The 25464-nt window shown below is 42.8% G+C and overlaps 1 protein-coding gene across 1 annotated transcript; it reads right to left on the minus strand.

Annotated features, from left to right (window-relative positions):
* LOC108683020 (E3 ubiquitin-protein ligase UBR2) lies at positions 1-23828 on the minus strand. Its single transcript, XM_018172293.2, has 31 exons — positions 23633-23828; positions 23244-23357; positions 22705-22853; positions 22425-22569; positions 21480-21674; positions 21074-21256; positions 20748-20879; positions 20361-20492; positions 19888-20083; positions 19137-19342; positions 17998-18152; positions 17479-17755; positions 16733-16951; positions 15725-15818; positions 14799-14932; positions 13741-13875; positions 12477-12625; positions 11722-11922; positions 11283-11511; positions 10743-10870; positions 9982-10260; positions 9537-9732; positions 8700-8867; positions 8280-8369; positions 7236-7454; positions 6045-6203; positions 4983-5287; positions 4415-4594; positions 3928-4141; positions 3509-3656; positions 1-2696 (listed from the first exon to the last, which is right to left on the minus strand). Exons 1-31 carry the CDS (start codon positions 23753-23755, stop codon positions 2494-2496), a joined length of 5457 nt encoding a protein of 1818 aa, XP_018027782.1. The 5' UTR covers positions 23756-23828; the 3' UTR covers positions 1-2493.
* Between the last annotated feature and the right edge of the window lie 1636 nt (positions 23829-25464).

Raw genomic sequence — 25464 nt, forward strand, 5'->3', positions numbered from 1 at the left:
TTTCTATAGCATTTATTGAACATACGAAGTAAGCATCGAGACTGAACGTTGCGTTCCGCTCGCACTAAATAAACGACGTTTTTTTAAGAACAAACGCACTAGATCTCTCACTATAAGCTACAAATCTAAAATTCTCGCAGCGAACGTTTCAGATCTCAAGAGATATCATATATACGATGCATTTACACGATAAATGTACTTCCCTGACATAGAAAAAATGTCAGCGTACGTTTGAATTGACTACCAAACGAAATAGATGAGCAGCGAGAAACCGACGCATTAATCGTGTCAGCGATATGGAAATGTTACTAGAACTGTAAAATTTAGGGAACAGGAAGATCGGTTGAAACAGTTCTACATATCGCATTAAGCAAACACCAGTCGTGAGACAACATATTTAAACTGCCAAATTAAAGTTTACAGCAAGTCCACCCATATCTCCACATCTATCAATAACGCTTATATTATAGCGTCATTGTGTCATCAAAACGCAGACATTACCGTAAACTTAGCACTAACTCAAATAAATTCTCTACAATATTCTATAGCAGAGGTGAACTAACATCACCGCTGTACGCCCTTCGGGCCGTAGACAGACAATATTTATTCACAAATAATAGAGTTCGCCAATCCTGTTGTACATCGAAGCCAGGCAGTTACAGGTCGAACTCGCGTACAAGAGCAAAACAAGAAGAACTTACACTTAGCGAAGACAGTTTACAGGGCAATTGTGCAGCACAAGGAACATACTTACCGTCTAACGGCAAAACGCAACGGCTAACAAAACAACACGCGGAAATAATACGCAAAAGGGAGCATGAATACATGCGTTATTCGCATGTTAATTAATATACACTAAAATTGAGTTAATGAAGTAGGCAAACTAATGTAATAACAATAAAAATAGTCTAATTTTGGTTCAAGTTAGTGTTAACAAGAAGAACCCGGGAAAATACTCGGGATCCAAGGAAATCTCGAAAAAAATATCGATAGTTCTGAACGAAAGTGCATTTCTTTCTAATGCTATGAGATTGCGGTCGTGAAAAAGAAGCATGAAGCGATCTGAAAACTTAGCGAAAGGCAAAGGAACTAATGAAGAAAATTGTTTCCGCTGAATCATCATATCAATCAGTGAAATACGTTGTCAGACAGCCGTAATCTTCTGTACGTACAATGTAATAAAACAAATGAAAAAATGTAGATATTTTTTGCCGCGACAGATTTACATCAATGATTGGGCAACACACGTGAAGTTAAGTGACTATCGCAGTGCCATTTCGGATTATTTTTATTTTCTGAATATCTATGGAAAACCGGCCTGAAAAGCAGCCGTGAGATGGCAGGCTCAAAGGTTTGCTCATGTCGTGTTAATGAAGCTGCAAAAATCGGAACCAGGGCGATCCCATTTTAAAATAAAGGCAACAGACAGCACAATCAGGAAGGCACGTCCTAAATACCATACTTGCTTTGGATATAATTCATTGTATTGAATTTTGCTATTTCAAATTAGAACACGTTTTGCGGCCGAGCTCTCAGCCGTAAATATGACCCCCTCCTGTAACATGATTCAAGCACAGGTCGGACGACTATGGGCTGTACGCGATGGTCACGGCTCACACGTGCTGCCAGTCTTCACTGAAGACGTGGCGTAGCTCACACGTGTTGCCAGTCTCCACTGAAGACGTGGCGTAGCTCACACGTGTTGCCAGTCTCCACTGAGGACGTGCCGTAGCTCACACGTGTTGCCAGTCTCCACTGAAGACGTGCCGTAGCTCACACGTGTTGCCAGTCTCCACTGAAGACGTGGCGTAGCTCACACGTGTTGCCACTCTCCACTGAAGACGTGGCGTAGCTCACACGTGTTGCCAGTCTTCACTAAAGACGTGGCGTAGCTCACACGTGCTGCCAGTCTTTACTGAAGACGTGCCGTAGCTCACACGTGCTGCCAGTCTTCACTGAAGACGTGCCGTAGCTCACACATGTTGCCAGTCTCCACTGAAGACGTGCCGTAGCTCACATGTGCTGCCAGTCTTCACTGAAGACGTGGCGTAGCTCACACGTGCTGCCAGTCTCCACTGAAGACGTGACGTAGCTCACATGTGCTGCCAGTCTTCACTGAAGACGTGCCGTAGCTCACATGTGCTGCCAGTCTTCACTGAAGACGTGGCGTAGCTCACACGTGTTGCCAGTCTTCACTGAAGACGTAGCGTAGCTCACACGTGCTGCCAGTCTCCACTGAAGACGTGCCGTAGCTCACACGTGCTGCCAGTCTTCACTGAAGACGTGGCGTAGCTCACACGTGTTGCCAGTCTTCACTGAAGACGTGGCGTAGCTCACACGTGTTGCCAGTCTCCACTGAAGACGTAGCGTAGCTCACACGTGCTGCCAGTCTTCACTGAAGACGTGCCGTAGCTCACACGTGCTGCCAGTCTTCACTGAAGACGTGCCGTAGCTCACACGTGCTGCCAGTCTCCACTGAAGACGTGACGTAGCTCACACATGTTGCCAGTCGATGCTGAACACGTGTGTGCTGGCAGCAGCTAAGGTGCGGGACACGGTCTCGGGGATGAGGTGCTGCAGCCACTTGGCGTGCAGGCGACTGTAGCTCTCAGCGTTCAAGAAAAGCGGGTTGCCGCGACGCAGGCCCATGTCCGCCTCTCCATACTGGTCCAGGTATGGCGGTGTGAAGTAGCAGCCTTCACACATACAACAGAACAATAAGTCAAATCGGCCATACTGCTCACTCTGAGTTCAGTATAAACGACGATAATGAATTATGTAAAAATAATTGATCCTTTGTTCAATGATAGGTGAGCCGTCGTATATGATACTAGTATGATACTAAATGCCTGACAATTGAGTTAACGCGAATAGAACGAGCATTAATATAAAAAATAAAAATGGAATGAAAAACTTAAACTGGACTGACATAGGCTAAAATGGAACAGATACTAATATGAACCATGGAAAAGATGCTAATATGGACCTTGAAACAAAAGCTAAATTGAAAACTGAAATTTAAACTGAAAATTTTTAATAGCATGTTGGTACGAGCGGATCGAACGATATGAACTTTCCCTGCAGCCAATTCGGTTTTATATAAAACGACTCGAATCGGATGAAAGACTTAAAGTCTACAAATTCCTTACCCGAGCTGAAAATCAAACCCAGGGACAGCATCAGATAGGAAAACTTCGTCGTTGGTCACATTACAGCATCTCTATCTTGCAAAAGCGCGGTTCATTCATCACGGACTATTAGAAAATAGTCACCAGAATAAAAATAATTGACAGCAAGCAGTTCTAACAGGTCTGAAGGAAACACAACCCAGAGTAACTTGGAAGGGTTACATTTATGACTTAGGCGAATACCGAGACCGAGGGCAGGAAACTACGGTTATTGGGACCAGACTGACCACGTGATTAATATGAACCATGGAACCATTGCCCTACACTGTCTTAGAATAATCTGAACCGCATGGCGATACGGTGAAACTATATAATATTACCTTTATATTTGCCGGTCCTGAAGATGACCGTGCAGTCCCAGACTCTTAGGAACATGCCGGAGCCTGCGCAGCACGTGTGCGCGTGGGCGGTCGTGGCACCCACCATCTGCTTGGTCGCATCCGGCAGCTCCGTCTGGCAGCAGTACGTCTGGTGCACGCAACACAATAGCGCAAATTACAGCTTCAGTATTACAAGACCATATTGGTTATAGAATACAACGTGGATTAATAACATAGGAGTCAATAACGTGACATATGTATCTTGATCATCAGTAACAGTAACATTGAATAACAACACAAGACAGTAAAATGGTTGTTTGAATTCGAATGTAGGAGTTAAAATGGTAGGACAGTTACAGCAGACAGTGTCATGAGCGGCAATAAGGGAAAGTTAGGGCAAAGTCGGGATAAGCACAGACCTGTGAACACATCATGGTGCCGCACACAAGACATATCGTCGGAGTGCTCGACTTCTCTCCCACCGTCGACGAAGGGCACGCGAAGCTCGCCACCTCGCTTATGAACTCCGAGTAGTCCTTGAGTAGCGGGTAGAGCTTGTTCACTGTCAGAGCGCGGTCGCCGTCAAACGTGGGAACCTTGAGGCACTTCAGCAGCCTTGGGTGCGCTAGCCACCTGCAGAAACACCTTGGAAATAACGCGAGCTTCATGCCTAACTTGGCAGTTAGAGAGGGCACCGCATGACGGCAAGATATAATAAAGAGCAATTTATTACTCAGATTATTGCAGAACCGCTTTTACATCGTGAACATCATGGCAACATGTCGGTTCATTTAACATAGGCGCTGTAAAACTGTAGAGAGAGACCCTGAGAAGAGGAAAAAGTACATCGGGCAAAGGAAATTAAAGTAAAGACAAAAAACTATGAAGACAGTAATCAAGACTCACACTTTGACGACTGACGCAAAAGGCTGCAGCGACTGTGCGAGGGAGGTGGACAGACCGAGGTAGCGCAGCAGGCAGTAGTACTCAGACTCAGGCACCCACACGGACGAGCTCAGCTCGGCTGGAGCCGCGCAGCCCGTCAGCAGGTGGAAGAACAGGCCCGCGCAACGCAGGAACGGCAGGCTGCGTGTTAACAATTTATTATATTATTAATTTTTTTATTTGGAGGCTGGTAGTGTGCGCGCAATTGCTAATTATTTGGAGGAAAGGGTTATAGTAATCAACGTTGTTTAGGGAATCTATTGATGTACAACACAATTTCTTGTATCATTACATTATTAGTATATATCACTTATTTTGCGCCGGTTCGCATTAATCTTTAATGTCCTCAGTATATTTTACAATGTGAGACAAAATTTGACTATGTACAATTGTTTCTGCAATCCGATTGTAAGAAAACTCATATTAAACGATTACTTGGACAGCAGGGGTTTTGACGTTTGCTCATATGATTACACTTCAGAAAAACTAGATAACTGAAGAAAAATAAGACAACGTTCCACCAACTGACCATCTTTCTTTGATGTGCGCGAGGAGCGTCGCCGCGTTGACGTGTAGCGGCGGCAGGCCGACGGCATCACGGCTCTGATGGAAGAGCGCTAGCAGCCACGAGGCGTCGTGCTCAGACCCGCTTGAGTCCTCACACTCTTTGTCCATCGGGTCCTCCTCCTCAGCAGCCACCCACGAGCCCAGCACGGCCTCCTGCACCTCATCCGTGTCCTCCATGGGGGTCTGGTCCTCAGGGAACGTGCGGTCGTAGGTGAGCAGCAGCTGCACGATGTGGCCCAAGAAGCAGAGCTGCAGCACATACTGGTCCTGCACAAGGTAGTTAGTTAGTTATTTAGTTAATCTAGTGGCCTTAATTGCCCGTTTAGTGTCCAGCATATTAATTAATAATTTTTAGTGTACTGCATAAAGCCAGGTAAGACCATGATCGGGGACAGGAACCAGTTTGGGGTGTTTCAGAAGTGACATGGGAGGTCTGCACATGGCAAATAATTTCAAAGTTCTTTATTTACGTTCACGGATAAAACCTCTCTTTCTGCCCCGATGTGTTGGGAGCTCTCCGCGATCACCAGTACAATATAGATGTCACTCAAGTCACATAGTATATGATCTTAAAGAATCGTCTTTTTGTTGTGCGATTCCTAAAGCCCAATTAAATGCTAGTACGATCCAAAAACGGTTTTCACCAGTTCATAACTCCGGGCCTGAAAAATGGCTAGAAGTGATTTCGTTGTTCAATTTTAAAGTAGAAGCAGACTAGTTGAAGTGGTTAATGTTAGCCAAAACATTTTGGGGGATTTCTAATGAAATTTATGCATTACCATTCCCACATCGTTACTAGCATTCTGCAGTAGAAGCTAACTGACAGAATAATAAAACTTATTCTTCCAATATTTTACTATTACCAATCCTATGAGCATAATCAGCCGTTAATAGCAATATAATTAGATGCAGTAGTCAATACTACTAACAGCTGTTGTTAGTCCTATGAGGACGGCGAGATGTTACTAGCACTATACGCACTAATAGCTGTGTTAATAGCTGTCAATAGCACTAAGAGCGCAACCTGCAAGCCGCCCTTAGCCGTGGCGTGTGTGGGGGAGAAGATGCCGGGCAGGAGCAGCACGAGGGACACTGCGGCGCTGAAGCAGTCCATCTCCAGTAGAGTCACGCTGCTGGCGCCCAACACGTCCCTCAGCACGCACACCGCAGCGCTAGTCGACACCTGCACATACCGACGGCCGTAAGTAACAAATGATGGATACGGCTAAACAGTGATCACGTCAAAAATATTCACGAATTCGTAACTCCGTCCAACAATCAATGATGTATTTTCAAGATAAATCCACCATTCACAAATAAGGAATTTACTGCTACGTTTACTTAGACCGCTACATGTACTTGAGAAACTTTCGACAATACAGACCCAAAAATACCTGAATATTTGAGGCTAACATTGCAATTACAATGCTTCCTAATTACGTCGCTATCCGAACCATGACCGTAGTCACCTGAAATGACAGCCGCTGCGTCCAACAAAGTTCGGCTGTAACATGGACGTTGTAAACGCCTGCTGCATCTCAAAATGCAGACGCTTATTACATTTCTGAATATTCTGTGAAGTGAACAACTCAAACAAAGTAAGAGTATGGGAAGAAATAGTGAATATTTTCCAGATTCGTGATGAAAACTAAGTGAGAAAAGATTTAAAAATTTACATTCTCCACAGTGATTTAAGGATGATCAATGATTGCGTCTTGGCTACCATAGCGCGAACATCTGCCTATGATAAAAAGACGAGATACGAGTGTGTCTTCGATTGACTACTCATAGATGGGCAAAATATTTCCGTATATCTAAACACCGAGTACGCTCTCGTCCGCTCAGAAAGCGTAAAGCAGCTCTCAACTAGCATCTTACAAGAATACCAGGGCTTGGTGGTTTAGACATCAGGACTTTCCTTACAAGCTACGAACTAAATCGACGCCAGTATAGCCTACACAAGAGATTCAGGCCACTTTCGCGACAAAGCCCGCGGAATAGCTAAAAAGAGCCACCACTGGCAGCATCTGCTGGGCGCTGTGGTTGGAAGAAATGCAGGAGGCCATTACCATCCAATACTCACCTGCGGCATCTGCTTGCCGTTGTGGTTGGAGGAGATACAGGAGGTCATTACCATGCACAAGACTCACCTGAGGCATCTGCTTGGAGCATTAGTTGGAGGGGATGCAGTAAGCGACTACCACCCAACACTCACCTGTGGCATCTGCTTGGAGCATTGGTTGGAGGGTATGTAGGCGGCAGTGGCCGTCAGAGAGGACAGGAAAAGATGCTGGCGGCTGCTGATGCCGGTGAGCAGAGCGCGGCCTTCGTAGCGTTGCACCTCCTCGTGGCTACGGATAGTGTACGCCAAACTCGCCAGCGTGCAGCCCAGGATGCGCTCGTCGGCCAGGTTTGGGTTCTGGTCCAGCCCATGCTATGCAAAGTGATAGATCTCATTTACGTCTCTCTTATAATGATAAGCGCAGCACATAGTGCACTACATCACAGTTTATGCTCAAGCCCGTGTTGCGCAAAGTGATGGATCCAGGATCTCATTTACGTCTCTCAGAAGCGCAGAACTTTGTAAATGAAACTACATCACAATTTATGGTCCAGCCCGTGCTATGCAAAATGATAGATCTCATTTCCGTCTCTCTTATGATAAGCGCAGCCCATAGTAAATCTAAAACTACAGCACTGTTTATTGACCAGCCCGTGTTGCGCCAAGTGAATAATTTCGTGGTATATCCCATGATAATAGGAAGGATATTCTTCTACGGTAAAATCCAGAATTTAAGGTATGGTTTAGTCATTGCCGCAAAATACAATTCTGCTGAAATGACTTTACAACATTAAACTCTGTACAAGCTAAAACTCACGTATGCAACCAACTATTAACAAACATGCGTCTACGCCTGGCTTTAGGACTTCATGTACATCAATGCAATATATTGCGGAACTTTAACAGGAATGCCTCAAAAAACTCTTATAGCTTCACTCTATCAAAGTTTCAGTACAGATTAAGTAGCGTTTTCGAATCAAAGTAAATAATTTAGATTCCGTTTCCAGTAGTAAAAATTAAAGACGGGACTCAAAGCTGTTCAACGACAACAGAAAATGTTCTCTGTCGCAACATTAATAAACACTAGGAGAACACTAGGTTATGAGGTTACCAATGCACGAAATATTGAGTCTTGGATAGTCATTACGAATAATTAGTGAAGATTAGCACACGTCAGCATTAAACCAAGTTCATTACTCTGAATATTGAGTGAGCGAAGTCCCACATGACTTGGTCAGAGGTCGGTAGCAGGTTCGACATGGTTGTGTTGTACTCAGAAGTGAACATCTGCAAGGAAAACTCGTCAAGAAAATTCACGACTTCAAGGTGAGGTGTCTCAGATAGAAACATTGGACATCTAAAGTATTACTCAACAATGAGTTTTGCACAGACATTATTTTCAAAGTGAGGCGCATAACGAGGAGATGAAGAGTTATAAGCTTGGGGTAAAATTTACTCCGGTGCATAATATACTTAATTAACTTCAAGGAATATACTTCTAATAAAATTCAGTGCGGCATTTCGTAGAATGGTGAAAAAAGTATATAGAGGTTAATACTAACAAGTAGATACCAATAAAACGAGCTGTACTGAGGCGTATAAAATACACAACAAGACCTTTAAGAAATTGGAAGCAGCGCAGGAAGAGTTCATGTCAGAGGTGAGGCGACTGGTGACGGACGGTAGGTCGGGCGGCAACCACACGCCCGCAACGGCGGTGCTGTCTTCCTCGTCGCTGAGGCTGTCGCTCAATTCTGGGGCACTCGCGTGCACGGTCCGGGCCACCTGCAGGAGGTAGGAGGTTCAGGGGGCTACAGTGCCACCAGGGGGCGGTAGGAGGTTCACAGGCCTACCGAGCCACTTGGGGAGGTAGGAGGTTCAGGGGGCTACAGTGCCACCAGGGGGAGGTAGGAGGTTCACAGGCCTACCGAGCCACTTGGGGGATGTAGGAGGTTCAGGAGGATACCTAGCCACTTGGGGGAGGTAGGAGGTTCAGGGGCCAACCGAGCCACCCGGAGGAGGTAGGAGGTTCACGGGCCTACCGAGCCTCCAGGGAAAATAACACCAATCGCCCATCTGTGCCATGCCCATCCTTTGAGTGAAGTATTCTCAGGCATGTGGCAGGAAACCAACGCGGTTTGACACCTGAAGGGTCAGGTCTGAGATCTTCTGTGAAACTTTTTAGTAACAATTCAGCTGTAAAAACACTGCAGATATAATAGGAAAGACCCCGATAGGAAGGCTGGAATGTAAAATTCCCATTGATGTTTACCAACAGTTGGAGGCATGAAAGTTAGAAGAACGTCACTCCACTAAAGCCGACTATGGAATGTAGCACCGAAGAAGGCTGCGGTAATTATGGTAATTACTCATGGAATTTTTTAGTAATAAACTCTACATACCGGTAGTTACCATGAATGGCTTAAATTGCGTAAAAACTGCAGCTAAGAGCACCTTATTTGTATGGATGACGTGAAGACCATGCAGCCATTGCTGGGGCGTCACCAAGATGTCTCCCTGAGTAATGCTGCCCCCGAAGAGAGGCTGTGTTGGTGGTGGTAGCAGCGGCACGGCGTCGTTACAGATACACTCGCACAAAGGACACAGATACTCGGAACGCTCCACGTCGATGTTCGTGCCTTGACGCATCCTGAAAAGTGTGAGTAATGAAAAGCCGGTAGGAGTTTTTGTGGTCGTTCGTATATAATAAGGCAAACACGAAGCGTTTGTCGATGTAATGATCATGCAACCTGGTCAGAACATGAGGTAAGGAAGTGAGAATTTAAGGTAAGGAGATTCGATATGAAGGTGAAGAGATGACGATACCGATGGAATGACGATACCGCTTCCGTAACCCTAAAAAATAACACAGTTGGCTACGGCTCAAGGGACAACTCACCTGTAGTTCCTGCGCTGTTCCTTCTGGATAACTTTGATGTAGTAGAGCTTCCAGCAATGCACGTGCATTGGGTGGCCACAAGAGGACACGTGTATGCCCCTGTGTAGGTCTGCCGGCAGGTACAAGGGCTGGTCTAGAGTGTTGAATTCGCGACGCCGCCTCGCCAGCACGGTGCTCGGCTGCACCATCACCCCCACAACCAGCAGGTTCTTGCTCTCGTCGCTGCCTGCCGCACCCTGGCACATGCTCTCGTCCATGTGACACACGATGCACGTCTGACTGCAACATGATGTGATATGTGTTAGACGATGCACGTCTGGCTGCAACATGATGTGATATGTGTTAGACGATGCACGTCTGACTGCAACATGATGTGATATGTGTTAAGCTGCGTGGTGCAGCGTGACGTGTTATTTGACTTGCTGGATGCGATGGTGCTTATAACTACGTCACACACAAGATGTTCTTCACAGATCATGACAAACACGATGGCTGCAATATCATGCTAACATCCAACAAATTGTCAAAGTTATTAGGTGGAGCAGAGACCTATACATATATAAATGAAGAAGATGAAAACAAATGGTGTTTCACGAACGTGGCAAAAGTAAATATTTCATGCAAACACGAAACAAAAAGCATACATCTAAAATCACGACAATGGAATCAGTAAGAAGACTTCTCAGTATTTGAGGTAAGACAGAATTCAAAGCGGACACTGCACAGAGTTGTTCCTATAACATAATTCCTGGCATCATTACCTGAAGCTGGTGCTATGAGGGAGCGTTTGTTTAGGACCGAGAGCCACCATCTCGTCAGGCATGAGGTCACACACCTCCATCTGCTCCACCTCGCTCTCCGAGGGCCTGTCTTCCACCGTGCTCTCCTCCTGTAAAATTCAGTGGAAATTAGCAGTGCAATAATTCAGTACCTAGTAAATTATGATACCATAAACGTTTTTTATCTGTGCAATTATCTGCTAAATCTCGTATCCTAATTTACAATTAGCGGTGCAATAGTCGAGTAGACAATTATTTAACACTGTTTTCGCACGCCGCAAATAAGATGGTGTTAACATAAGTCCTACATTACAATAACTCGTGCAATTCTAAGGACATGCTGATGGTATTTCAAAGAGTTTAGGAGTAGAAAGCGAAGGTGCTAACAATACAAAAGGATATATTCATTTGGTATAATTATTCATATTGCAACAGTACATACAATAAAATACATGACTAAAAGAACGAACTTCCGCTGGCAAAAAGAGATAACACAACGAATAAATGACGAAAACAGCTTACTGAAAATAGAGCTTTATGACTTTTGACGAAGTTCTTCTGCATTTTAGCCATCTTGTTGAGAATTTTCTGCTTGCGTTCCTGCGAGGCTTTGGCTTTCCTCTGCTTCTCGTCGAGCTCTTCAGTGTCAGCGGCTGCGTTGACAGCGGCGTCAGCGATGGACGTGACGCTGTCAGCAGCCACGTCGACGCTGCCAGCGGGCTTTTCCTTCTCCGGGAACGCCTCTTCCAGTCTGAACACAGACAGCGAATTACAGCCCTAAATGCTTCCGTTCCTGCTACAGTTTTAAGCAATTTCGTTATACTCACGACACACTGTGGCAGTGTAGGTAACACTCGAAATTTCAACCTAGGAAAGTATAGGTGGCACATAACAAACTTACCTAATGTCTGCTCGTCCACGAGACATAAACTTACATATGATCCACGAGACAAGAACTCACTTCCTCCTGGTCCAGGCGATGAGGGACAGGAGGGAGGCAGTGGAGTTGTTGGCCTGGAGCAGCTGGAGCACTTGTCGCAGCTCGCCTGGGTTGGTGAGGAAGCCTGGAGTGTGGAGCTCCTCGTAGCAGGCGACGCCCAGCAGGTGCAAGCACACCTGCACGCTCGTCTCTGTCACGCTCTTGCTGCGCTCGTCGCTCCATCTCAATACAATATAATATTTATATTGTAATATAATTATATTGCATAAGAGTAAAATAATATAGGTATTAGTTACATGTTCTTACAAACTGAATGCTCTGCATAAGTTGATTCATTCCAGTATCTTGTAAAAAACAGTAGAATTGTGTTTTGGATTCAATACTCAATGAGCCCCCAGTTTAAGATATCGCACATTTGTAAGACATTTAATAACGATTATTGTGAGAAGCTTATTTTGGAGAAAGTAATTTTCTATTAGTGAAGATTTCATTAATAAACAATAAATGAGTACCAACAAAGTGTCAACATTTATATAGGAAACCTTACTGAAAAAAGTATTGGCAGCCTACTCGTCATCAACACTGAAATAATGTTGTGTTTTTAATGTAAATACTTGAAGCATTGCTGGGAAAGCATCAGCAAACATGGACCTAGAACGTCAAACAACTGCAAAAGCATATTTAAGGAAGCATATAGGCGCTTGGCGCGTGAGGTTAATTCATTTTGTACAGTGTATAAAATAAAATATAATAAAATTAATGCTATGCTGGAGCACCTGGAAAAGACTTCATGTAAGAGGTGCCTGAAGACGGCGCAGTTGAAGATATTCCTGATGGGGGCAAAGGCGGGGGTGAAGGGAGGCACGGGAGGAGGGGGGCAGCACACCTCCCTGCCCAGCTTCTTGCAGCGCTCGCGGTGCTCCACCTGAACACAACAGTGAACAAAAATTTTTCAATTTAATTATAATTTAATTACTCTTTATTTAATTTAATGTTAATTAAATTTATATTAAATTAATTACATTTTCGTAATTAATAATTACAAAAAAAAATAAAATAAAAAAAATTAAATTAAAAATTAAATTAAAAGGGCCATCATCTCCTGGGGAGTGCCATACAAATAAAAATTCAAGTGTACCTAATATTAAAGTGGTTCACTTTACACTTACAGAGAAGGACCGTTCAACCTGCACCACAATTGTGGGATATGATATTTATACATTCGTAAACATTGTGTTTTTACCAAAAAATTTTCTTCAACTTTTCAGATGTGGGTTATGACGTTGGTGGCATTTCATGTAATTTTCCCTGTACCATTCATTTCAATGAAGGCCGTTTTCTCATCATCGAATGACTGACTCTGACACCAGAAACTAATGATAACTTCAGAAGTCTTGCGCTGCCTCTGACGGAGATGCAAAAAACATGCGAAAATGTGATGTTAATTTCATAGTCTGCTAAATGGCATGAAGATAATAGGGATGAGAATGGACATTTTCTGTGAATTGCATTTGTGGCAGAAAACATAGAGCCCCGCACATCAACAAGATCTAAACAACGTCCTCAGCATTTGCAAAGAAATCAAGCTTTCACACACATCGCCTGTCATGAGAGCAGCACCATTGCTGCTGTGGTAGCCGCTAGCATCGACCACTTCAGTAAAATGCTTGATACTTCTTGTACAAGACTGTACAGATGTCACTGAGATGGTACAAGATTGAATATCTATGCCAGAATGTGTACACAATTGAACACGTGACACTGAGATGGTACAAGATTGAACATATGTGCCAGAATGTGTACACAATTGTACACGTGACACTGAGATGGTACAAGATTGAACATATGTGCCAGAATGTGTACACAATTGTACACGTGACACTGAGATGGTACAAGAGTGTACAAGCGTCACAGAGATTGCCCAAGATTGTACAGATGCCATCGCGATTGTAAATACTTTAGCTTGTACTTGATAAAGTAGAAGCTAAATAAACGTCTACATTGGACTACGTGATATGAAAATTTAACATCATTGTTCACCTCAGACTTGCTTTGTTCCTCCTTGGAGTAGTGATAGAAGAAGATGTTGTACATGTCGTAGAACTTTGTTTTGAGCTCATAGTAGCCTTTGACCTCGCCAGACGCCTTCTTGAAGTCCGCAATATCATCAATTATCTGCCAGAAGATCAATTATGTTAGCACAAACTATCAATCCTCAGTCTGAGGTAACGATGAATATAATTATTTGTAACATACTCCTACACTGAGATTGTAAGAAAAAAATTAGATATCGATTGAAATAGATTGCTAATTTTTGATATTTAATTGCTCTTAATAGTGATGATAATATTTCCTATAGTTAATAAATAGGAAATAAAATTGTTTGAGCTCCGTATAAACAATGTTTCAAAGACAAATTTGTAATGTTCTTCTTAATTGAATTTAATATACCGTCTGTTGAGGTTACAACCATGATATGTAATAGTCCGATCCTGATGACCCAATAACTCCGTTAATACATCTCACCTGCTCGTTCCATTGACGCATATATGAAAACGCTCTTTGCTAACATTTTATCAATATTCCAATATTATTATTTCACAGGCGGATCTCAAATGGTTTCTTTTTATTTAATAATAAAGCAGCATTAAGAGATTTGAGGAAAGTTGGGCTAAGCCAGCTCAGTTGCACCACTGGCTTATACCACAGTAGAAACCATCAGGCAGCGCAGAGGCAGGTGTGAGTAAGCGTGAGTAGCACCTTATCTGCCGCCCAGAGATTTGCCACAGCTCTTTGTGCTCGCCTACTTCGCTATAGATCCAGCTTAATGGATCTATAGCTGTTCCATGAAATATTTACTTGCTGGCAAGAACCAATCTTCCACGGGTTTCCCAGAACGGACCTGTTGCATGCCATTAGCTCGAAATATCAACTCTGTGAAGATAACTTACTTGTTTCATACCAATGGCATGAAATATGAACTGGGTGGTGAGAACGGACCTGTTGCATGACATTAGCTCGAAATATTAACTCTGTGAAGATAACTTACTTGTTTCGTACCATTGGCATTAGATATGAACAGGATGGTGAGAACGAACCTGTTCCATGCCAGTCTCGTGGTTGGTGCCCTCAGGCAGCTGCTTGTTGATGCTCGAGTGCGTCATGTTCTGCACGCACAGCAAGTGGATCACCTCGTGCTTCGTCACGTCGCTCGCCTCCACCTGCGCCACACCTGTCCACCAACAACATTATGACACGTCAAGCATAATGGCACGTCATGTCAAGCATAATGGCACGTCACGTCAAGCATAATGGCACGTCACGTCAAGCATAATGGCACGTCAAGCATAATGGCACGTCATGTCAAGCATAACGACGATTTTTCATACTAACACGGTCGAGAAAATCAAGGAATCATTATAAGTCATAAAAATATCACAAGTTCATAATCATAAAAATACAGCTACAATGCGTGAAATCTGAAAATTTCGAGTGCAGGGATCAAACTTGTTTTCAATTTTGACGCTGCAACCACACATCTTTCTTCTGTAAACACTACTACTATTAGCATACTTTTTTCATGTTAAAACCCTTAACTTCATACCCTTTCGATGCTCACACCATAACTAAACATACGACAGATCTCAAGTCAAAACCTTACATGCCTTTAATGTTGACACTATATTCACATGTTCATCTAATGTAAAATATTTTGTTATGAGCCCCCACCTTGCTGAAGTCAACACTTCAGCCACATTTCAACAAGATAACATTCAAGGGAATAACCATGACATTTTATAGCTACTGAAACTTACAACCGTCAACTCCATAACCGTAACATTACGTGTGAACGCTTCATCAAGAGAATTATCCATGGATTAATTATCATAATAATGGAACTATCTGAGAATTATCTATGGATTACTTATCATAATAATGGAACTAACTGAGAATTATCCATGGATTAATTTTCATAATAATGTAACTAACTATCACAAAAAGCAAGAATTGGAGGTTCACGGACCCACGACGTAGCGCTCGGCCACGATGTAGAGGAGGAGCTGGCAGAACTCCTCCAGGATGACCACCGTCTGGCGGATGTTGTCGTCGTCGCGGCTCTGGGGGCACGGGAGAGGGGGTGAGTACGACGAGTGAGTGTGGTGGACGGGTGAGTGTGGTGAACACGACGGGTGAGTGTGGTGAACACGACGGGTGAGTGTGGTGAACACGACGGGTGAGTGTGATGAACACGACGAGTGGGTGGGGTGAACACGACGGGTGAGTGTGGTGAACACGACGGGTGAGTGTGCTGAACACGACGAGTGGGTGTGGTGAACACGACGAGTGGGTGGGGTGAACACGACGGGTGGGTGTGGTGAACACGACGGGTGAGTGTGGTGAACACGACGGGTGAGTGTGGAGAACACGACGGGTGAGTGTGATGAACACGACGAGTGGGTGGGGTGAACACGACGGGTGAGTGGGGTGAACACGACGGGTGAGTGTGATGAACACGACGAGTGGGTGGGGTGAACACGACGGGTGAGTGTGGTGAACACGACGGGTGAGTGCGGCGAACACGAGTGGGGTGTGTGGTTAGAGAATTGAAGACAGTGAAGCTGGACGCTGATTGATTGATGCTTGGACAATCGCTGAAATTATGGTTGAACAGGAAGATCCTAAAATCTTAACTACCGAGCCCGTATTTTTCTGCCCAATGAAATAGTCTCGTAGTCAGGGCGCTGCCAGCTCATGAGGCAGGAGTGGTTCACTCACCCAGAGGTACGTGGTCTCGTAGTCAGGGCGCTGCCAGCTCATGAGGCAGGAGTGGTTCACTCACCCAGAGGTACGTGGTCTCGTAGTCAGGACGCTGCCAGCTCATGAGGCAGGAGTGGTCCACTCACCCAGAAGTACGTGGTCTCGTAGTCAGGACGCTGCCAGCTCATGAGGCAGGAGTGGCCCACTCACCCAGAGGTACGTGGTCTCGTAGTCAGGGCGCTGCCAGCTCATGAGGCAGGAGTGGTCCACTCACCCAGAGGTACGTGGTCTCGTAGTCAGGACGCTGCCAGCTCATGAGGTTGAAGCGGTTAAGTAAGGAGATGAGGAAGTCGTCAGGGGGCATGAGGGCGGCTGCGTTCTGCAGCACCAAAACATCTTTGTCCATCATCTCCTGACGGCAACGCACATTGCGGTAGAAGTACGTCTGGTTCGTCAGGGCCATGCCGTTGCGACGCCACATCCCTGCTTTGCACTGCAAAATACACTCTGGTTAAGCAATCAATAAAACCATAAACTATCAAGTCAATTGTGAGCTTTATTCATATCACTTATGAGACAAACGGCGATGACTGTAAATGTACAACAAAGCGAAATAACAAAGCCAGAAATGGCGCGTCTCGCTAATTATAAATGAGTAGGCATTCAAATCACATACAAAAATTTTTGGTCATCAACGTTCATATGCCAATGGTTATGCGTAACCAGGCCTGTAGGTAAGAATACACTTTACAATGGTAAAAGTCAAAGAAATTCATTAACTGCTTTTTCGTAACCATTTAATTGTCGATATTTCCATAGGACTACATTCTAACCGTTTAAAAAAAATCATTTTTACATGTAACGCATTTGCGTAGTGTTTATATTAGTAAACCTGAGACACCATGACCCTGCTACCAGCACACCTGAGACACCATGACCCTGCTACCAGCACACCTGAGACACCATGAATGACCCTGCTACCAGCGCACCTGAGACACCATGACCCTGCTACCAGCACACCTGAGATACCATGACCAGTGTTCGCAAGGAAGGTTCGATGAACTCTTTGAGTGAAGGCTTGTCTTTGGTAGGGAACTCTGGGGAGTTGTAGGAGAGGTCATAGCGCTGGAGCTGTACAGCCAAGGAGCCACAGAGCCTCGTGAGGACGATGTGCATGGACACGGGGCTCTTGCTGACGTCGTACTCGATGCAGCAGACCGTGTGGCCTGCCGCCTCCCGCATGAAGCGCTTCTGCAGACCTTCGCAGCCGTGCTCATTGAGCGCCTTCAGCAGCATCCTGATGAAGAGAGCCGAGTGAGCGGCACTCACGCAGTCGAAATACATCACTCACTAACATTGATGTATGACGAATATACCATACAATAACCTGAATAAATAATATGAATAATAACTCTTCCATGATTAGTGGGTTAAGATTGAGAAGCTGTTAGTGATTGGCATACGGAGATACGAGCTCATAATTATTTTTTATAACGGCCAATGGTCCAGGTCTCTAATTTCCTAGTCCTAGAAGGTCACCTCATAGCCTTGATGAGCACCACGCGGTCGGACGAGGCCCAGTCGACGATTTGGGGGAGAATTGGAGACATCTTAATGTGCAGGTTGAACGAACCCTCCCATTCCTGCTCAAACTCTACGTGCGAGCCTTCCTTGCGGGTCACGGGGTCCATGTTCTGAAAACATAAAAATCATTAATAATACTTCCGGCATGTGTGGAGGGCAAACATACCCAACAATAATGATAATAACTACATTACAGAATAATAATAATAATAACCACAGTCAACAATAATGATTCCGAAAATGAAACAGGCATCTAAGCTAAAACGTAACTATAATCATCAGAGATAGCCGATTAGGAAAACGGAAAACATCCTCATGAAATTTTATGCTAAGCCTTTCAATTTCACTGTGGATCTGATGAAACAGAATAAAATGCAGGCGTTAGTAGCTTTCAGAAAAGCTCGACTGTTACTTACAAGCTCAAATCCCGATCGAATATAGATTCATTAATATTTTATTTTCTCCATCACCGTTTCATATCAGCATGTTCCCCTCAGTGCCAAAAGCCATGGGCAATCATTCCAGTAATAAGATGTTTTAGCAGCAAAGATACCTTGAGTGTTTTATCAAGAAATGCTTGTAGCACAATCCTTTGCAGTCAACAAACCTCAACCTTTTGCTTGTAAATTGTCGTTGTTGAAAAGATGACAACACCTGCTTTTAAAAACATAAACGCATGAATAGAAAGTATTCACACCTGCTCATCATGCAGTATAAACACGAGGAATACGTCCCTGGAATTATTGAACTAGGAACAATTGGCAGTGAGCAAAGACCATTGAGACTCTGGTGTACATATTCAAAGGAACAGAGCAAGAGAGGACAGACGTAACGCAACCGCAAGGCATAAAGTAATTCACTAGTATAAGCGTGTATTGCAAATTTCAGCTTCAGCCGGATCCACTACATCAAGAGATGAACAAACATTTTTAAATCACTTTATTGAACAGTCATAACGATAAGAAAAACACTCGCATCAAAGATTAACGGTATCCTTTGACCATTCTTAACGACCTATGTCTAATGTCAGCACCGTAACCAACTGCAGACATACCTGCATCATGCAGCAGCACCGTAAGCAACTTAAGACATACCTGCATCATGCAAAAGAGTTTGATGATCTGATTGAAGCCATGCAGAAAGCCCTTTCTGAGCTGGTCCGTCCATGTGAGAGGCGTCATCCCCAGCAGGTACTTGAGGTCGAAGAGGATGAACTGCACGCGTCGGAACTCTGTGGGCGTCATGCTACCCTGCTCCAGGTTGCTCAAGTTTGCATTTTGGCTCAGAGGGAAGAGCTTGCCTGCACATTGAACAAAAAGGTCATGCATGTTGATACATCTTGAATATTTACGGAAGGAAAACGTCCACGATTCAGCTTAGTCCAGACTAAGCTCGGGATAAATTCAACAAATAATATGGACCAAGTATTTCTGGCTTAGTCATTACATTCCGTCAAGCGCAAAATTCCATCAAGTTTATAATAAATTACTATTGCTGATGAAATCTTTTCAGTAAGAATACCGTACTAATGATTTCTGGGAAAAATGAGAACAAAAGTATATTTAGACTCGGGATTTTGACACAATGTCCAGAACGTGGGATTTTTTAGCCTGCATGCTGCATCTGAGCTCCTAATACTCGAAAAACAAACTTGAATGCTTCCAAATTTGACAAATAACGTTAATAATAAGTAGCACAGTTTTCAGTTCACGATATTTGACCAAGACTTGACAAGTTAAAGTAATTACATTACATTAGCACGAAACAAACGCTCAATATAATTTCAAGACGATTATGGGTATTAATATGGGAGAGAAAGTTTATTAAGTTAAAGATGCAACTAACCATTTTTGATGCGTGTGGTGCACTCGGTGATGAAGGTGAGGATAAGCTTGGCGATGACGGCCTCCTCTGCGATGAGCATATGAGCGATGGTGGGCATGGTGAAGAGCTGCACTCCCAGTGATACGATGCACACCGAGTGCTCGTGGTCGTCTGCTATGAACGTCTTCATCATTTTGCTGTAGTGCTTCGTGAAGAGCTGCTCAGTGCAAACCATGTTAGAGGCAGTTGGTTTATGAGACCATATATACTACTTCCAGTCATACAAATAAATTATATTCATATTAAGTTGTTCCGTAACACACCAAAGTTTGGATCAAAGAAGGTATAAGATAGGAATAATAATTAATTGCATTTTAAATACCTACATAAGATTCATTTAAGTCTGACAAGTCTGTTAATCTTAAATCAGATAAACATTTGAGCAACCAGGAATATATGTACCTTATATATCTATATATGAGCGAAATACTGACCCTAGCAAAGCGCTTCTTGGTTTCAAAGTCCATCAAAAGCCCGGAAATGAAGAGCTTATGCCACTGGATGCGCGTTGCTTTGCACAGTTCGTTGTCAGTCCACATGATCCGCTCCAACATGGTCATGTTGTCCTGTGGTGTATGCATAACAATTAAATATGCTAATGTGATCCTGCGATGAATACCTAAATTACGTTTCAATGGTGGAAACAGATATAATAATTATACTTAGAGGCTTAACTAGTCAAGAAATGATACAAAATACCATCAAACATATTCAGTTACAGATTCACATTCACCAGAATCTTTCATGCAAAGCATAATGGCGTTACACATGACGCCTGTGGCAGCAAAACACAATAATGAACAGAAAATAAAACAGCTTACTCCTGAAGGGCAGCTGAAGATGACCTCAGAAAAAATGGCTTTGATAGCATTGCCTTTCTCAAGGAGTTTGTCGAGCCACACCAGGAGCTGAGAGGCAAACGACTGGTGGGCTTGGATGTGGGACCGGAAAATCTAGAAGAAAAAGAATTGTATATCATTTTAATATTATGGCTTATTTATAAAACAACATTTATTAGAGAGACTGAATTAAGAAATTACGATGTTGAAAGAAAAAATTACACTATTTTTCATTAATCAAGTTTCGGCATTAAATGATCCATGAATATAGGAGGTAGTTCAACTAACACGTTATAGATAAGAGATACCTTAACAATAAAGGGTTTAGATGCTTGTGAGATGGCCATTCTGTCCATAGCAGACTTGACCTGCTGGCACGCTTGGAAGCCACTGCACCGAATAACGCAGCGCCCCTCGCGGTCTATGAACGTCACAAATGTCACCGCCTCCTTCTTTGTGCACTTGATGGCGCGTTCCAGAGCAGCGATCACCTGGACAACAAATCCAAAAGATTTAAAACTCAGGTATTGAAACTTCCCTATCAGAAGTTGTTGCTGGACTTGGTAAAGAGTATTCTTAGTGTAACTTGTCGGCGAGTAATCTAGGAAATATGAGCTTTCTATGCCTGCGAGTGTGTGAAGCTGCAAGTATTTAGCGCAGGTTATCAGAAGGCTGATGAAATAAAGAACATAGTAATAGGACAGACAAAGTCACCTGATCATAAGTGTGGCTCTCATCATTGTAGAGCACAGCGCAGTAGACGTCCATCATCTTGTAAAGGTTGGGGTTGCGGGTGGGTTCAGCATCTGGCAGTTCCAGATCCGAGGGCAGCGAGAGACCTTCACTGAGGGTGAGCATGTCCCTCACGTAGTCAATGATGCACTCCATTACTATTTGGATACGTGACACCTGCAACCATAACAAACATGATGACCAAGTTACTGGGACTCTGCTAAAAATTCATATAAGCTGGCATAAATCAGAACCGAAGATCAACAAAAGTGAACAGTTAGAGAGGCACAATGGCAGATAAACAAGTGATAACATGTTTCTGTAATTCCTAAGAAGCTTATTGATATTAATATCATTTTCATGCCATGAATTAGCAAGATTATTCAGCGAAATTCTAGAATGCCCAATTTCCAACTTCAGTCCATGAAATAAATTTAAACATTTTCCATTTCCAACTTCAGTCCATGAAATAAATTATAACATTTTCCATTTCCAACTTCAGTCCATGAAATAAATTATAACATTTTCCATTCAATCGCAAGAACAAACAGGAAGTTAATGTAGTGCTCTTTAATACTCTGATTGTTCCTTCTATTGAGGTGGATTCAAAGACAAAAGGTTGTATTCGAAATACCATAATCATAAAAGGGGAAAGACAATACTGTGATGTCCAAGCCAATTACAAGCTCATAATTTTACTATACATCAACTGTCTTCTTACTTGACGAAATGTTGGCTCCAGACTATAGAATTGAATGTCAAGATCAAAATGTTTGATAAAAACATTAAACGAATTACTAGTCACTCAATCAATCCATTGTGGGCTCTATCAATCCTATGTGGGCAACAAAAGAGATAGAAAAAATGCAATATTAATACTACAACAAATGTCAGTGCCATCAACGGTGCACAGAGCCAGGTTCCCACCAGATCTGGGTCCAGCTGCTTGTGAGAGCTCATGCAAATTCCTTGCGTGCCTTTAGCATGCACGCTGCAGAAAGCATCAGATCGCCAGGCTTCTGTGTCGCCACAATCACAGTAGCCGCCCCCAGATGAAGTGCTCATTTTGTACCTGATAATTGGAAATGCTTAGTTTCAATGCTCTTTCTTTGGAGAGAGTTGTCAATAAAACAAGGGGATAAATATACAAAATCTCTAGAAATTCCAATCATTATTCATTATCCTGTATGAATATATGTGTGTATACCTGTGTTTTGTGTGAGGTGATGCTTTGAAGCAATCAGAGCAGAGAACACAGGTTGGGTCAAATCCACAGTCTCGACAGCCATAGGTGGGCTCCCCAGCATTAAACACATATCCGCAAAGGGCAGGAGCAGCATCAAGTTCTCTAATAGACTGCACAACAAAATGAACCACAGTTATTTTCCCATCCATAAAGGCATGTGCATGAGGACTGTAACAACAGAATATTAATGTTCAATTATAATTTTTTACTACAGCTAAATCAAGTCTCTACTTAAATGAAACACTTATGGGTGGAAAAAATTTTGCATCCTGAAACTAAAACAATAAACTATATAAAGGATATAGATTTGATGGTACTAGATCGTTGATACTTCATAGGCTTATTGAATCCTGGTCAGCATCATGCATTAACCCATGCAATAAACAAGCACTAATCAAGTTCATGTGTTTCTTCTCACTTATTAAGCAGTCCCATGTTTTGTTCTTTTTACCGTTAGAGGGCAAAAGTGGCTCCATTGAACCCCTAAGCTCAAAACTTACATTATAAACTTTGTCAGGAGTTGATGAGCCAGCAATAAATTGATGCAGTGGGTCAGTGAGCAGCTTAGTTGACTGTTCCTCCTGCTCCTCTATGTGCATGGGATTGAAGTTTGGCTGGAATTCAAGGGAAGAGTCAATTCAGTTGAAAAAAAAAACAATAAAATAATAAAAAGCATCCTGAGGGTTTCCTCATCTATTAAGGGAACACACATCAGTAAAAATATACCAATATTTCTTTTCTTATGCAAAAGCAAGGGTTATACAGTGAAAGCAGGATAGTAAAGCAAACTTCATAACAAAAGAGACATGAATCTTTGACATTAAGGGACAAATATAGTTATCAGGACCAATTGAAGGCTGGCTACGTACATGTAAGGAAATGTAGTTACCTGCGGGGCATATATTAAAGGGACAGTTCTTCTCCAGTAGTCTCTGAAGCTTCGATTGTTCAGAGAGCCTTCTTTGTGTTGGCTAAGCCATTTGTGAACAATATCTTCTACTGATTCTTCCATTATTGTTGGAATCTAAAAAAGCAGTGGTTTTTAATAATATGGCATAAAAACCATATAAATAGAAGAAATGTTGCTTTGAAGTATCTTTGAGTCAAAGAAATAAAATTTAAGAAATCTGGCCTTGCAAATTTGCAAAATTATATTTCAATTCCTAGGAAAGGAAGTCTTGATGCATTTATTGTTAACTTCCACAGTTCTGCACTAAATTCCAGTAGGGTTTCAGCCCTTGCAATGTTTAAATTGCATTGCTACAACAAAACGGGTCAATGCCATATACTACGTATAATTTGCCACTCAGTATCTACTGCCGCCTGCCCTCAACTTACCACCTGTAAATAAAAACTGTTTCATACCAGTCAGAACCACAATTTGCCAGGTTTGCTTGCTACATACTAACTAAGAAACTATTACCATTGCACTATTACGCTGCTATCATAAAAAGTTGAGGCTCCATTCTATTAACAAAATGGATCATTTCTCTTGAAGGCTGGCAGAATATGTGCTGTGTCAAAGTTACTGACATTGAAAGTAAATGATAACTTCAAAACTAAAAACATTTCAACTTTAGGTAAAAATTGTGTTATTCTGAGCCTTAAACACTACACACAACCCATGTGATTAATTCTGTGATTTTCATCAGTTATATGCATCGTGGATCCTGAAAATTTTGTGATGAAGTACAATTGTTGTTTAAGACATAAGATATGTAACAGAGTACTGTGGTGGTGCAGTGATGAGACTCTCTCGCAACCAGCTCCCAAGGTCGAGTCCCCTTGAGGACAATTTCTTCCGGGAAGCAGAGCTCATGGTCAACTCAGCCATTCATCCAACTCTGGTTGATAAATGAGTACCTATATACTTGGCTTGTCCAGAGTGTTGTGTAATGCAAAAATGGTTTTGGTGGGTCAACAAGCAATTGATAGTCACGGAACTACCAGTGGCATTCATGCCTGGAAAAACTGATTCATTAGCTCCTCTCTTACCTAGTTGCCACAACCAGGATGGGCAATTACACACAAGTAACAGGGAGCAGAAAGTTAGCAGATATCTGATCCTTGAAAACATATCAATAGCAAAATTTAGGTCTTTCCAAGATATTGCAGACACATTTAACTTGCAAATATTACAAAAATTATGATCAATATGGCCAATATTCAATGAATTGCAATTGATATGGCCAATGCCCAGTGATTGGTACAGATGTACCCATACTATCATCCCTGGGAGGCTAGGGGTGATGGATACAAGCAATCAAATCAAAACAAGCAGGAGGTACATACAATGACAGCCAAATAATGCTGACAAAGCAGCAATGCATCCTGAAGGCTGAATACTGCTGGCAATGTTATCGTCTTAAAGCCAATCATTGACAATGCATATGCCAGTGTCCGCACCCTGGGCTGTGGGACGTGGGTTGACATCAATCTGACAAACCGTAAAAAAAAATTAGCAAAATATAATGCATAACATCAATGCCATTAAGTGATAACCTTGCCACCCAAAGTGGAAGAGTAGATCACACTTGCAAGTTACCTGTGAGTTGGACAAAAATTTTCATAAATCTGTTCAACTTATACATTTCACCCAATCCTATGGCCTTTTCCTAATTTCTTCAGTAAACAATAAAAAAACACAGCCTGTGTTTAGGTAGCCAGGATTCTTGAGAATGAACTGTAAAACAATCATTATTACTTGCAATTTTGTGAAAC

The sequence above is a fragment of the Hyalella azteca genome, unplaced genomic scaffold, assembly GCF_000764305.2.
Source record: "Hyalella azteca isolate HAZT.00-mixed unplaced genomic scaffold, Hazt_2.0.2 contig15624, whole genome shotgun sequence".
Taxonomy (NCBI): domain Eukaryota; kingdom Metazoa; phylum Arthropoda; class Malacostraca; order Amphipoda; family Hyalellidae; genus Hyalella; species Hyalella azteca.

Bases quoted from the DNA above. Each gene is read 5' to 3' on its own strand.
- LOC108683020 (XM_018172293.2), bottom strand. From the start codon at position 23,755: ATGGAAGAATCAGTAGAAGATATTGTTCACAAATGGCTTAGCCAACAC. The intron at 10,261-10,742 runs GTAATGATGCCA...ATCATGTTGCAG, and splicing joins CCTCATAGCACCAGCTTCAG to TCAGACGTGCATCGTGTGTC. The intron at 4,142-4,414 runs GTGAGTCTTGAT...GTGTTTCTGCAG, and splicing joins TTTGCGTCAGTCGTCAAAGT to GTGGCTAGCGCACCCAAGGC.